Source organism: Anoplophora glabripennis, unplaced genomic scaffold (assembly GCF_000390285.2).
Source record: "Anoplophora glabripennis isolate ALB-LARVAE unplaced genomic scaffold, Agla_2.0 scaffold327, whole genome shotgun sequence".
Classification (NCBI taxonomy): domain Eukaryota; kingdom Metazoa; phylum Arthropoda; class Insecta; order Coleoptera; family Cerambycidae; genus Anoplophora; species Anoplophora glabripennis.
The window spans coordinates 540,139-555,343 of NW_019416408.1; the positions used below are offsets into that span (position 1 = coordinate 540,139).

Sequence of the window (15,205 nt, forward strand, 5' to 3'; positions counted from 1 at the left end):
AAAACGGTTGGATGAATTAAATTAAATTAAATAAATAAATAAATATCAAAGCAAATAAATGCTATCAAAACAATTACGTAAAGACTAAAGATTTTAAAAGATATTGTTAAGCTGGTGCCATGATACATGCGGTTTTCGCCAAATACGCACCTAGTTGTATGAGGTATTGTTGAAGCCGACTCGAGATGATGAGGTCAGTTGTTAAAAATACGCTAAAGGTAAACAAATGCATTATGCTATGTGGGGACTGTGGACATTTAGCCGACTACAAATATTTGTAAAATGTAAACAAATGTCGTATCGTGAGGATGGTGCATATGGATACAGTAAGTAGGTCTTCATTTATGAAATATTTGTCATATTCTCATCTGTACATTGTTTGTTTGTTGTTCTTATGATACAACTTGACTCTACAGATTTCCGTCAAATAAACTATGCAAATTATGTTTCACAAATATTTGATGAATGACCACATCACAGGCATTTGTAGTTCTATAATAGCTACTACCGCATGTGTTGCGTCGGCTTATACTGAATACTTAACTAAATATCTATTATTTCTTTTCAGACATAAAGAAAATGTACAACCGAAACCTGAACCACCTAAGCATAATAGGCGATTCCGTCACTGAACCAGCTAGAAAAAGGAGCGTATATTTAGAAGGCGCCCAACCATTCTACCACACCTCTCTGTCTAAAATAACCAAAGTCGCTCCAGCTCCAGGAGATTATGCCAACGGCGCTCCCAACGCTTTCCAAAAATCTGCATTAGATAGCGCCCTTTTCGACACACTGAAGCCCGTGTTGACCCTTATGAGAGTCATGGGGATCTTCCCCATAACCAACCAAGGGCAGATATTTCAAGTCACTCCGCAGTGGATGATATACTCGATAGTCATCTGTTTCCTCATTTTGGGATACATTGGATACATCAGATGGGATAGAGTCCAGATGGTGAGATCTGCCGAGGGTAGATTCGAAGAAGCTGTTATCGATTACCTCTTCACTGTATATCTGATTCCCATCGTCATGAATCCCATAGCGTGGTATGAGGCAAGAAAACAAGCCGCGGTTTTGACGAATCTCGTGGCGTTTGAGAAAATGTACCGGAAGATTTCGAAGAAGAAGATTTATGTTTTCCTGGGTAACAGGCCGCTTATAACAGCCATTGGGTTACCTGTGCTGTCTGTGGCTACTATGATAGTGACGCATATTACGATGGTGCATTTCAGGTTTCTCCAGGTTGGTAGATTAGTACATAACTTATAAAAAAATATTTATATGGGATGTACAACGAGTATCCATAAATAATATGGTGTAAAAAGGGAATAAAAAAGGCAATTAGAAAACTGTTTAATTTTTTTTATCTAACCACTAGCATTTAGTTGACTGTAATATCTGATCTAGTGTAATGCATCCTCAGTTAATCGGAAATTATTTAACGAATTCGATTATTGCATTTATTACTGTTACTAATTCCTACTATTGTTAAAAGTAATCGTTAATTAGTATATTCATCAAGAAAAAAATCAGTGGTGTGGCAACTGTTCAAAATTTTATCCCCCAACTCGTAAACACATTTTTTGAGTAAGTCTAATCCAGTTTTAACGAATAAAAGCAGATTTTCATTCGTGTCGCTGATCTTGTAGTCATAAATTATTAGCAGCAGCTGTAATAATTTCGAGCATTTTATTATAACTCTTCACTCTTGACCTACCGTATTATTTAGTCACTAACCTAGTTTTTACTGCGTTTTTAATGCGCAGTGAAGACAAGGTATAAACAGATCTTTTTATCTAGATACATAAATGAATAAGATATTTTTTACATTTTAAATATTAACACAAATATTATTTATTTGTTAATAAAAACAAATGTATAAGGATAATAATTGTTTTCGAATCTTTGTTAATAAAGACGACTGAGGAAATCAGCTGTTTCGCTTCATAGGTTGTTTTGAAAAAAGGTGCTATAGTTCAATAAAAAATAAAATGACTTTAATAAATGACAAATATTGGTCATATCTTTTTTGCAAAAAACAATGTATTATATATTTTTCAGAATACAGTGACCAATGATCTGAATTGATATTTGGCAGAAATAAAATTTTGAAAATACTAAAACCGACATTTATAATGACATCATTATACCTTGACATTTTAAGACGTGACTTATTTAAATATATGTCAAAATAGAAATAGATATATTAATCACAAAATTATTATTAAGAAGATATACCTAATAATAATATCTGAATACAATGCAGTAAAAAATGTATGTTTTGAAATGTCGCTGATAATTAAACTAATGACTTCATAAAGATTTTTTAAAAAATCGTCGAAAACTAATACTGATATTTTCAATATTCACAAAAACATATTTCTACTAAATTCCATTTTAATACATTGCATTTTGTACTGTATACAGGCCCTTCTTTTCCATTGGCCACTCTGGGTAAGTACCCAGGCCCTAACCTGCGTATAGTGAATGCTAAAAGAGTTACTTTTCCGGATTATATTATAATTACCTATTCATTTAATGCAACTGTAAAGAAACAAAAATAACAATTCAATAAATATATATGGTTATCTACTGCTATTGCCTGTTTTAATAAAATAGTCCTTTGTCATAGGGGCCCCATTATCCTAAAGTGCCCGGGGCCTCCAAAAGGTTAAAGACTGCTCTGACTGTATATTTTCAAAACAATACTTTTGTAAACCTTTACATTTATTTTAAATTCTTTCAACTTTAGGTGGTTCCTTACTGTTACATAAACACAATAACTTACCTCATTGGAGGAGCCTGGTACATTTACTGCGACCTTATCGGGAAAGTGGCCACTCTTATAGCCTCGGATTTCCAGCAAGCCTTAAGAAACATAGGGCCTTCAGCTAGAGTGGCGGACTATCGCTCCTTGTGGATGTTGTTGAGCAAAATAATACGAGACGTAGGCAACGCCTTTGGCTACACCGTAACCTTCCTCTGCCTCTACCTTTTCCTGGTCATCACCCTGACTATCTACGGGCTGATGTCTCAGATTCAGGAGGGTCTTGGAGTTAAAGATATTGGCCTGGCCATAACTGCGGGTTATGCTATTGCCCTGTTGTTTTTCATTTGCGATGAGGCGCACTACGCCTCGAATTGCGTAAGTTAGAAAACAGGAGTCAAAAGGGGATGAAATATTCATGTTTATGTTCGGTTTTAGGTAAGGGTGCAGTTCCAGAAGAAGTTGCTGTTAGTTGAGCTGAACTGGATGAACGATGATGCGCAACAAGAAGTAAGTACAACACTTTATGAAAATTGTACTTACAAAGATTACTTTAAAAATTTTTAATTAATTTGTGTCGCTTTTTAAAACCGAAGTAAAAACGAATAATTCTCCTTTTTTGGCGATTTATGAGGTATTAATTGAGTAAAATATACATAATGTAAGTTTTATAAAATAAGAATGTATAATCAGGAAAGTAACTGAATATCGATTTAAAAATGTGTCCAATAAATGATTTTCTGAGAAGAAACTTCTATTACTCTTTGCAGAAAATGATGTAAGGAAATACTAAATACCTTCTTTCAATTATAGTCCTATATCGGATCCTTTATTTATTAAGTTTTCGATTTAACACCACATTAATTTCATCTGTATTCATTCTTAACTCGTATATTTTTAGTCGCAACAAAAAGAATTTTTAATTACGAATTCTTCAATACAGATTTGTAGTCACAGTTTATCATTTTTTATATCAAATAATCCATAAAATAGAAAACTGTATCACTATTAACGGTTTTAGTGACTTGACCAAGCAAATTAAGTTTTTACTCGAAAAAAGTCGTATCCGCGAGATTATGTAAAATTGTCTAAAGGAACATAATACAAGACATCTCTCGTCTCGTGAGTCAAAAACTTGTATTAGCTAACTTTTCTATTTAAACAAATAAGTGAAGAAAACAGTTTTTTCACTTTGCAGGGAAAACCATCAATTTGAGCGAAAAGTGACTCGCAGACAGCTTATAGGGAGTAAAATTATCTACAAAATGAGACTTGTTAAATTAAAATCGGTTAATAAACAAAAAAGTTATTGCAAAAAAACAAGAAAAGTGCCCATTTTTTAATTTGTTTATAACTATCGCATTTATTATTAAAATTTTATAAAACTTATGACAAGTTGAGGGTTTTGTTATACTTCAAAAGTGTGTCAAAAGTGGGCGCTGTAGGTGCAATAGTTTTCGCACAATTTTATTTGTTTATAGCGGAGGCTCCAAGAGTTATGAACTTTAAGTCTCTGTACAGGCGTTAATTTTCAACCAAACATTATTCTGAAAGCGCCATTGTAATCTTAAAGACGCAATTAAGCGACTTATTAAAAAATATCACGGTTTTTTTGAGATTAACATTCTCAAATTGTGCATTAAAAAACCGTGCGTTTTTCGCTTAATTTGAATAACATTGTTGCTATTTATGCTATCTCACCGAAAATAGATGCAATGGATAGCTGGCAAAAAAATACAGTTTAAAAAAAGTACCCTCTACGACCAACAGGAGCCAAGATAAGAATTTTTTTTTAAATCGTAGCGCAGTTTTTTATAAATACTAATTGTAAGTCTTGAATTTTTCGCAAAATATAGTTTACGACGTAAACTACGATTTCCCGTGAATTGTATTGAAAAATGTGGAAAATTAACGACTCACGAGCACTTTAAAGAGAAGGTACTCGCTAAGTTAACTGTGCGGCGGCCGGCGGTGTGGTGGGGGGGGGGAGGGGGGAAAGCTCGTCGAATTGATGCGCGCTGTAAATTTTGCAATGTCTCGGCTTCTATTCATCGTAGATTTTTAAACTGGGGTAGCTCGACGAAAAATTAACAATAGCCCTGAACCCCAGAAGAAATGCATCTTTTATACTTAAATTTTTTTAATTTACAAAAATGTCACAAAAATTATTGTTAAACGAAATATTAAATAAAATTTCAATTTCGGAATTATTTTACTATTATTAAATAAATAAATGAAGCTATGGTTCATTTAAGTTATTTTTTTTACATATTAAGGCAAATTTAACTTGTTTTTTCAATATTTTGTTAGTTTTTTAATTAAGATTTAAATGTAAAATTAAAGTAAAAATTCACAAATTATTTTCAAATTTATTGAAATTAATTATTGTTAAAAGATTTAAAAAAGAATAAAAAGCATTTGAATTTATTACAAAATTCTCAAAATTAAAAAATATTAATAAAAATAATGCGGTCGATAAAATTACAATTTTAACTTCTTGAAATTTGAATATATAGTTTTTTTATTATATTTATTACTAATTTTATACAAAAAAATTTTTGAAACATAATCAAAATTAATTAAAAAATATGAATCACAACCATTTTCAATAATAGATATAATGCAATATAATACAACAATTTAAAATTTAAATTTTTTTCTATTTTTATGAGAAATAATAATTTGAAAATAATTTATGAATTTTCACTTTAATTTTAAATCGTTATTAAATAGCTATCAAAATATTGAAAAAAGAAATTTACTTTGCCCTAATATGAAAAAAATATATAACTTTTTAAATGAACGATAGCTTCATTTATTTATTTAATATTAGTAAAATAATTCCGAAATTGAAATTTTAATTAATATTTTGTTTAACAATAATTTTTGTGACATTTTTGTAAATTAAAAAAATTTCAGTATAAAAGATGCATTTTTTCTGGGGTTCAGGGCTATTCTGCGAATTAGTAAATATTCCCATTGTTATTTTTTCGTCCAGCTACCCCAGTTAAAAAAAAAATAAATTTCTACGATGAATAGAAGCCGACATATTGCAAAATTTACAGCGCGCATCAATTTGAACTTTGGAATTAACTTTTCTCGCGCGCGCGACCGCTTGGACGAGCTTCCCCCACCACCACACCGCCGGCCGCCGCACAGTTAACTTAGCGAGTACCTTCTCCTTAAAGGGCTCGTGAGTCGTTAATTTTCCACATTTTTCAATGCAATTCACGGGAAATCGTAGTTTACGTCGTAAACTGTATTTTGCTAAAATTCAAGTCCTAATATTTATAAACAACTTCGCTACCATTTAAAAAAAATTCTTATCTTGGCTCCTGTTGGTCGTATAGGGTACATTTTTTATTTAAAAACTGTATTTTTTTGCCAGCTATCCATTATCCATTGAATCCATTTTCGGTGAGATAGCATAAATAGCAACAATGTTATTCAAATTGTTTATAAGCGAAAAACGTACGGTTTTTTAATGCACAATTTGAGAATGTTATTGTCAAAAAAACGGTGATATTTTTTAATAGGTCGCTTAATTACGTCTTTAAGATTACAATGACGCTTTCAGAATCATATTTGGCTGAAAATTAACGCCTGTACAGAGGCTTAAAGTTAATAACTTTTGGAGCCCCCGTTATAAACAAATAGAATTGTGCGAAAACTATTGCACCTACAGCGCCCACTTTTGGCACACTTTTGAAGTATGACAAAACCCTCAACTTGTCATAGGTTTTATAAAATTTTAACAATAAATGCGATAGTTATACACAAATTAAAAAAATGGGCACTTTTCTTGTTTTTTTTTGCAATAACTTTTTTGTTTATTAATCGATTTTAATTTAACAAGTCTCATTTTGTAGATAATTTTACTCCCTATAAGCTGTCTATGAGTCACTTTTCGCTAAAATTGATGGTTTTCCCTGCAAAGTGAAAAATCTGTTTTCCTCACTTATTTGTTTAAATAGAAAAGTTTGCTAATAAAAGTTTTTGACTCACGAGACAAGAGATGTCTTGTATTATGTTCCTTTAGACAATTTTACAATAATCTCGCGGATAGGACTTTTTTCGACTTTCTCTTTTATTTTCGCTAATTTTCCTGGTGTAGAGGTAAAGATTAATAAGTTAAAAAAAAAAACAATTTTTAATTCATTGCCAGCGTTTCGGGGTTGTTTTACAATATCTTCGCAGATCAAAATTTCGTGTGTATTGTCAAAACTACAATACAGAATACAATATAAACATTCAGAACTAGATGTGTATTATTTTTCAATATTTACTTACCAAACAGCAAAATTCAGTAAATTTTAAACGCATAAGTAGAAAACAAACTACAACCACCATTTTCGGTGAACGCGCGACACCTTTGAATCCAATTTTCGCGCACTCGCTGGAAAACATCTAAAGAAAAGGAAATAGTGGTACGCAAAAAACACTCCAACACGGTCCAATTCCAGATACCATCACCAACTGAATTGCGTATTGCTGGACAGCTTAGTACCTTGTGCTATCCGCCGCGCCGCGCCGTTGTCACATTGCTCCATATGAATTTTATCGAATTTTAAATTTACTAGAACGCTAATTATTTTTCGAATTATGCATAAAGAAGTTCAAAAAGTGATAAACATTGCATTTTTTGGTATTCTACGTACGCAGTTATGTCAATATTTCTTAATTAATCGAACTTTTGTACATCAAGTTGGAGATTTTGATAATTTTTTTCTCAGAAATGCTTGAGTTTAGGGCCCATGTCGTATAAGGTTTTTTTTGTTTATTTTAATGTATTATATCGTCTGTTAAAGTTAAGGCAGTCAAACTTCTAATACCCTATATCTCACTAAAACCGTTAGTATTATAACAATTTCTGAAAAATTATCGTTATTGTTTAAATATAACATGTCAGTTATCACACCTTACAGGTATATTTAAGAAATTATCTTTAACAAAAAAATATTAAATGCTTGTAGTTCTATTGTTCAGATAACAATTGTTTCTCAAAGCATACTTTAAACATTTATTAAATTTTTCCTATCCTAAACACGAAAATTCTTATTTAACTAATTTTTCCCAACCTTCGTCTCCTGTTATGATCCTTTGAATGAATGATTCATTGTCATTGAATCATTCAAGGAGTTGCCGACAAACGTCCACATAATTTTCTTACTGTTGTTCGGTCATCAAACGAGGAACAAAACAAATTTTACAGCAATCGATGCATGTTTGTCTGTACGTCAATACGTCTGTATGATTCAATATGGCGATGATAAATGAGAAATTTAGGGGTGGAAATTCAGAGGTATCATTCTTTTTACCAGTACTTCTATGCCACTGATATTTTCATAAAAATAGTAGTGTTTTCAGAAACAGAAGGGCAAATTACATAGGAAGGGCACCCTACAATTACAATAAAATACGATTTTAAAACACTTCTTGGCGGTATGCATATGACAACATAAAATTTGATTTTTCGTCTTAAAAAATTTTATTGATGCGGATAGCCTCATGAAATCGTATAGGCAATACCCTATATCAAATTTAAATTGATTTGGTTAACATATTGGAATATATAAAAATTATTTTATAAAAACATGATCTTTATACTGATGTATCTCAGAAATGTAGTGTTTACGGATGTGGTTGGTTATATCTTCCGTTGGTTTTCATATGAACTTTTTCTTTAGGTATATTTTGGAATGCCCTTTGATTTTAACATTTTTGCACTTTTTTAACATCCGGTATATGTCCATTCTTTAAAATAATTTTAAAAAATTATTTTACGTTTCTATTAATAAATAATGAAGTAAATTGAACTTATCGTAGAAAATACGTAAGTATATTACTCACTTCAGGTTTAGAAATCTGATATGGCTGTCGGAATTTTAGTGAAAAATTGATCTGGCTGGAAAATTATTTGGAAACGTAGTATTTCGTGTTCAAATTTATTGCTGTAAAAAAAAACGCGCTCAATATTGTTTCTATTTATAGAGACAACACTGAGGTAAAGAATTCGATTGATTACATAAGAAAGTAATAAATTATGAAAATTTATGCTTTTCGCTGAGTCGTGGAAAATTAATTTTGAAAGGCGTTGAAAATCCAAAAATATTTAGGCGATCAACAAGTTTTAATGTTATGGTATATAAAATAAAATTGAAAAGGTGAGTAAGATTACTAAAGTCAATTGTTTTGAATTTTTCAAAATATTTATACCTAATGTCTAAATAAATTATCATTTTAGTATTGTAAATTAGAATTTAGTTTGTTTTTGAATATTCAAATCGAAATAAAATAGTTGTGGAAATTTAAACAAACAAAGTGTGCGATTTGCTTAAACTTATTTGATACTGCAACGGCATTATATTGTTCCCATAGAAAGACAATGCTGAAGCCTATTTTAGCTTCATTTTAACAGTACAAATTTTCATACGCGTTTTTACTAGCGAAGTTTTCAAAATCAAATAAGTTGTTGGAAGATAGAAACAATTGATGTTTCTAAATAGTTTCGTCTTTAACAATAGTTCTATTAAATATTCTTCAAGCTTGTGGAGCATCGTAGATTTTACATTCCCTGGGGCTTACTTAGTTGGCTAATTTAAATTTTCCAGAACAGAAAGCTCGGGAATTCATTTAGTGCACTATAGCTGTTTTATTACTCTATTATCTCAAGTGCCTTGGGAATTAATTTTGGAAGATTACCTTTTCTTAATATTCGTCGAGGAAAAACAAGGATATCTGGAGTAATTCATATAAAACATTTTGCAAATTTGATACTTGAAAAAATAGATTTATAATTTATTACTATAGAAAGTATATAATTTGTTTTAATTCACAGTTTCAGTTAAAAATACATAAATAATTTATATTTTTTCTTGTTTTGTTAATACTTATTTCCCCCTAATTGAATATCACATAAAATATAGTAGATATAGTTTATATTATATACAGGCTGTCTTATAAAAAACGCCCCAAGCTGTAACTCTGTTAATAATTGTTCTATTTAAAAAACAAAAGACTGTTGGCTTGACAAATACTACAATCGAGCACTGATTTTAATTTTTTTTGCCATCATCAGAACGTTAGGCGATTTTCAATTGTTTTTTCTTAAATGCCAAGTTATTATTTTTTTCGCGCGATAGAGTATTTTTTCACGGCAACTTCTGATAAAAATGTCAAATTTGTCATGAAAACAATTAAATTTAGAAGCATTAAATGTCACGTACGCGTCATTTCCTAGGCAAAATACGTATCAGTGTATTGTCAAGTGGTTATTAATTACAAAGAAATTATTGTAACTTAAAAAATATGAACACTAACGAACTGACCGATATATTGCAAGTATACTTTCAATGTAATAAAAATAGTGCCCAAACAGAACGTCTGTATGCAAATCGTTTTCCAGACAGGGATATTCCACAGCGACGAAAATTTAAAAGGTTTGAAGACAATTTCAGAATGTATGGTGCTTTTAAAAAGCCTAAAAATTCGCAACGCATTTTTAATGGTCCTGTAGAATTAGACGTTTTGCTTAGTATTGAGGAAAATCCATAAGCTTCTACTCGAGAAATTGCAAGCAATATTAATTCTTCAAAAGACACAGTACACAAAATCTTAAAAAAACACAAATTTAAATCATACATACCACAGAAAGTGCAAGTGTTAGAAGATAAAAATCGTGTCCGAAGGGAGCAATTTTGCCATTTTTATTTAAATATGATACAACAAGACGCAGGATTTTGGAGAAAAATTATATGGTCAGATGAGTAATTTTTTAGTAATAATGGCATTTTGAACCGAAATATCCATCGATATTGGAGTCAAGAAAATCCCAAAATAACTGTTGAACCCAATTACCAACGGAGATTCAGTGTCAATGTTTGGTGCGCTATTCTAGGTAATCGATTACATAATTGAACCATTTTTCATCGATGGAACTCAAGACAAATATCCTAGACTCCTGTCAGAAAATCTTGCAAACTTTTTGGATACCTTGCCGCTTGCAGAAGTGTATAGGATTTATTTTCAACAAGATGGTGCTCCCCTGCATAATGCTAGAAGGAACACTAATTGATTAAATGCTAATTTTGATGAAAGGTGGATTGGCATGACTGGTCCTGTTCGATGACCCGCCCGTTCTCCTGACCTCACCCCCGTAGATTTTTGGTTTTGGGGATATCTTAAAAATCAAGTATTTTTGAGACATCCGGAAAATGTAGATATTTTAAGAGAGAGGATAATAAACATTTGCCGTGAAATACCTCCAAACTTAATATCAAATGCTACGTACGAGGTAGCCAGAAGATGTCAATTATGTATTCAACAAGATGGAAGACAGTTCGAACAATTTTTATAAGTTTTTTTATTGTTATATTTTTGTTTTGTTGTTGAACTGGTATCTATTTATTTTGCTTTGTTGTTGTTACTTTAGACATATCATTTCTGTAATAAATTTTATAAAAAAATATTTTTCCCATAGAATATCTAACAAATATCAACATATCGTTTACTACAGAAAAAAATACTTTATCGAACAGGCCCCGAAAAAAGAATAACTTGACATTTAAGAAAAAAACAATTGAAAATCGCCTAACGTTCTGATGATGGCAACAAAAATTAAAATCAGTGCTCGATTGTAGTATTTGTCAAGCCATTAACAACAGTGTTTTGTTTTTTTAAATAGAACAATTATTAATAGAGTTACAGCTTGGGGCGTTTTTTTCACACAAATAAAATATCTAATTCTTATAAAACTAAAACCGGATCAATCGCCAAAAAATGTAAAATTTTTATCCAATGCAGAATTAAAATAGAAATTGAGCATCCCCGGTTGCTTATTGTCCACTAGAAAGCAACAGAAAGCAGATTAATTGAATATTCTATCACATTTTAAAACTACGAAAAAAATTCTGCACTGTATTCAGCAAAAATAAAATAAAGTACCTACCTAACTAAATCTATAGTGAGAGTGAATAAAATTATCACGATATTTCATTAATCTCTCGGAATTTGTTAGATACGTATTTAGCTTAGTACTGGGATCATTTGAGTGAAAAATAACCTTTTATACGGTTATTGAAATAACCGACATAATTCGGTTACCAGTAATAAATAACCGGTTTTTATTTTTCACCTCTGTTGCATGTTTTATGATTACCAGTGACAACCACAATTGACGAATGATGATTAGTAAATACTAAGTGATAATCAACTTATAATTGATCAGTAATCGCTTATATATTGTACCTAATTTATGATTAAAAAACAGAACTTACATAACATTGGAATACTAGTTATACCTAGTAACTTGCAATTATTAATTAATTTAGTTCGAAAACGAAGAATTTATTTTTTTTAATTTTCATTTTTATTTGAAATGGATGTTACGGCGGTTAAAACTTGTTTACGAATGAACATAGGCTATTTTTCACAAGCAACTACATATTTGTGCAAGTAGTAAGGTTAGGTTGATATATCATAAACTAGTTGTAAATTGGTGCATAATAATGATTTAGTATTATTATAAATATAAAACGAAATTTTTAGAAAAGCGCCACACTTTTAGGTTATATTGACTTGATTTGTAAGAATGAAGAAGTAGAATAAATATTACTTAACAATTTACTTTATTTAATTATATAATACTAATTAACATTTAGGCAATATACGTAAATACATATTTTTAAAATAAAAGCATTTAATTACATATATAGATATATTTTTTATGTTGCGTTTTTTTGGTACCACTTACTTGCCAGGCTTTCTGGTTAATTTTTCGCTTTAGTTGTAAATTGGAGTTGGAAACGTTACTATTGTGTCAAAATCAAGTTATTTACTGAATTGCAATGGTATTGTCGGAAAGGCAACGCATCGAAATCTTGATATTGCTTGGATGTGGAGACAAAATAAGAAGTCAGGCTGAAGTGCGGGATTTATTTAATGCGAAATATCCCGAAAACCAAATCTCGCAAGGGAATTAGTAAAATATTTCACAAATTTGAGGAACACGGTACAGTACAAACTTTGCCCAAAACTGGACGGGCACGTGCTTTGAATGAAGAAAAGAAATTAGACATTGCATTAGAACTTGTTGAAAATCCTCATACTTCAACTGTTTCATTGGCCCGCAATCACGATGCTTCTCGAACTGCAATTCGAATGTTTCTGAAACAAGAGAAATACCACCCCTATAAGGTATGTCTTGTCCAAGAGCTTTTGGAAGACGATTATGATAGGCGATTACAATTTTGTGAGGAAATGATGAGACGGTGTGACGACAATAATGGTTTTCAACGAGACGTACTTTTTTCGGATGAAGCTACGTTTTATTTAAATGGAGTGGTTAACAGGCACAACTATCGCTTTTGGTCCCAGGAAAATCCACACTGGACATGCGAATCGCATACGCAGCATCCACAAAAAGTTAATGTATGGGCAGGTATCATCAACAACAGAATCTTGGGCCCATTCTTTTTTGAAGAAAATCTTACTGCCGCACGCTACCTGGATTTCCTAACATTTGACCTGATACCTGCTCTAGCTGTGATTTTCCCTCATGAAATTGATCCAGATATACCGAATGAAAGAATTTGGTTCCAACAAGATGGCGCTCCCCCACATTTTGGTATTGATGTTCGAAGATACTTAGATGAAATGTTTCCAAATCGCTGGATTGGTAGACGGGGTACAGTTGAATGGCCGCCAAGATCCTCCGACTTAACACCCCTGGATTATTTTCTTTGGGGATATTTGAAAGAAAGTGTCTACCGGGACAGACCGGATAATATTGAGAATTTAAAGAACAAAATTAGGGCGGAGTTGCATAATTTACCAGCTGAAGTCATTCAGAATGCTGTGGACAGTTTTTACTATCGTCTTGGAGAATGCCAAATAGTGAATGGAGGACATTTTCAGCATTTGCGACATTGAGTTTGTTTTTGTAAATTATCTAGTTGTTTCAATTTCTAAATGAAAAAAAACTTGCTATTGAAAAAATAAAACTTGTTTATTTGGTATGGCTGGATTCAGTGTTCTATAAGCTTTTCAACGAGCCCCCTCATGCGTTATGTTTCCATTTGAAAAAAAAAGTAGGAGTAGCTGGGGGTTAGGGGGTTGAAGAAAAATTAATTATTATATAACCGAAAGATGGGAGAAAATCAAAATCAGTTAATGTGTTTCGGCGTTTTAAAAAAAAATTAACTCATTCAAAAGATATGAATTTTATTCCGTACTTCTGGCCATCCCTGTATTATCAGTTCTTCATATAATTTTTTTCTTACTGGCATTCGTTAACAAGTTACGGGCCCCCAAACGTGAAAATTAAAAAGTTATTTTCATTTACAGTCTCTAAACCATTAACTTCAGCATGATGCAAATTTGGTGACCGATAACACATGCGTACATGTTTTGTTTGTTTTTGATATTGTAAGTGAAACTTCATTATGCCCAGCACTCCAGAATTTTGCATAGATCGCAATCTGCCTGCATAAAAAATAAGTTCCTTGAAGAATTTGCCAACGATAATACCCTCTTGGTTCAACTCGGTAAAACTAACAGTTTAGCAAATATTTGTGATTTTATGTCACAGTGCACATCGAACATCGCCCCCACCATTTTTTGTTTTTATTTTTAATTGCACTTAATTACTATGTTGGAAGCATACACATTTTTAAAATAAGAGCCGAGAAAATCTTACTGTCTGCTAATGTAATTTTCATTAACAAAATTTGACAAACACACTTTACAATTAACACAAAATAGAAGAGCAATACAAGAATAAGTTAAAGTTAAAAAAATAATTTAAAAGAAAGAAAACTATTAAAATACATTTTCAATATGTACACCTTCCACCTCCACACACATCCTAAGGCTACGCATGTTATTTGTTTGTACACGAAAAAGGGTTATAATTTAATAGGTGCATACGTTTTTGAGGAACAAGATTTTTCAAAATAATTTGCAGCTACTGTTAGACGATGTTCGATTAGACACCCGAAACGTTTGGTTCATGCACGATGGGGCTCTTCCCTATTTCAATATTGAAGTACGAAATTATTTATCCATTTACACGGTCGATAGCCGCACGGTTTAAGGCGTCAGTACTTAAATCGATGTGTCGATCTGCCCGGGTTTCGAATTCCGCGGCCGGTAGACCGTAAATTAGCTATGCTTGTACGGAGGATTGGCACCCTCTGTGCAAGTATGGTAGAGTGGAAGAATGTTGACTTGGGTCAATGTGAGAGATTGACACCGGTTGGCATTTGACCACCCCCCTAATTAATGAGGTTTTCCAGGTTTCCCTCATTCCTGCACTGAATGGTGGTTAGGGCCTACCAACAATGCCGCCTCCTCTCCCGCACAAGTCTCCGACTTCTGGGCTAATTCTCGTAGTTAGATTGAGGAGTAGAGATATTATTATTATTATCATTATTATATCAG

At 31.8% G+C, this 15,205-nt stretch overlaps 1 protein-coding gene across 1 annotated transcript in view; it reads left to right on the forward strand.

Annotated features, from left to right (window-relative positions):
* The first annotated feature begins 247 nt into the window (after nucleotides 1-247).
* Nucleotides 248-15,205, forward strand: part of LOC108909471 (gustatory and odorant receptor 24) — a 24,882-nt gene continuing 9,924 nt past the window's right edge. Inside the window, exons 1-4 of the mRNA XM_018713816.1 lie at nucleotides 248-326; nucleotides 569-1,242; nucleotides 2,753-3,145; nucleotides 3,206-3,277. Of these exons, the coding sequence (XP_018569332.1) occupies nucleotides 293-326; nucleotides 569-1,242; nucleotides 2,753-3,145; nucleotides 3,206-3,277 (1,173 nt within the window). The 5' untranslated portion in view covers nucleotides 248-292. The remainder of the gene's footprint in view (nucleotides 327-568; nucleotides 1,243-2,752; nucleotides 3,146-3,205; nucleotides 3,278-15,205) is intronic.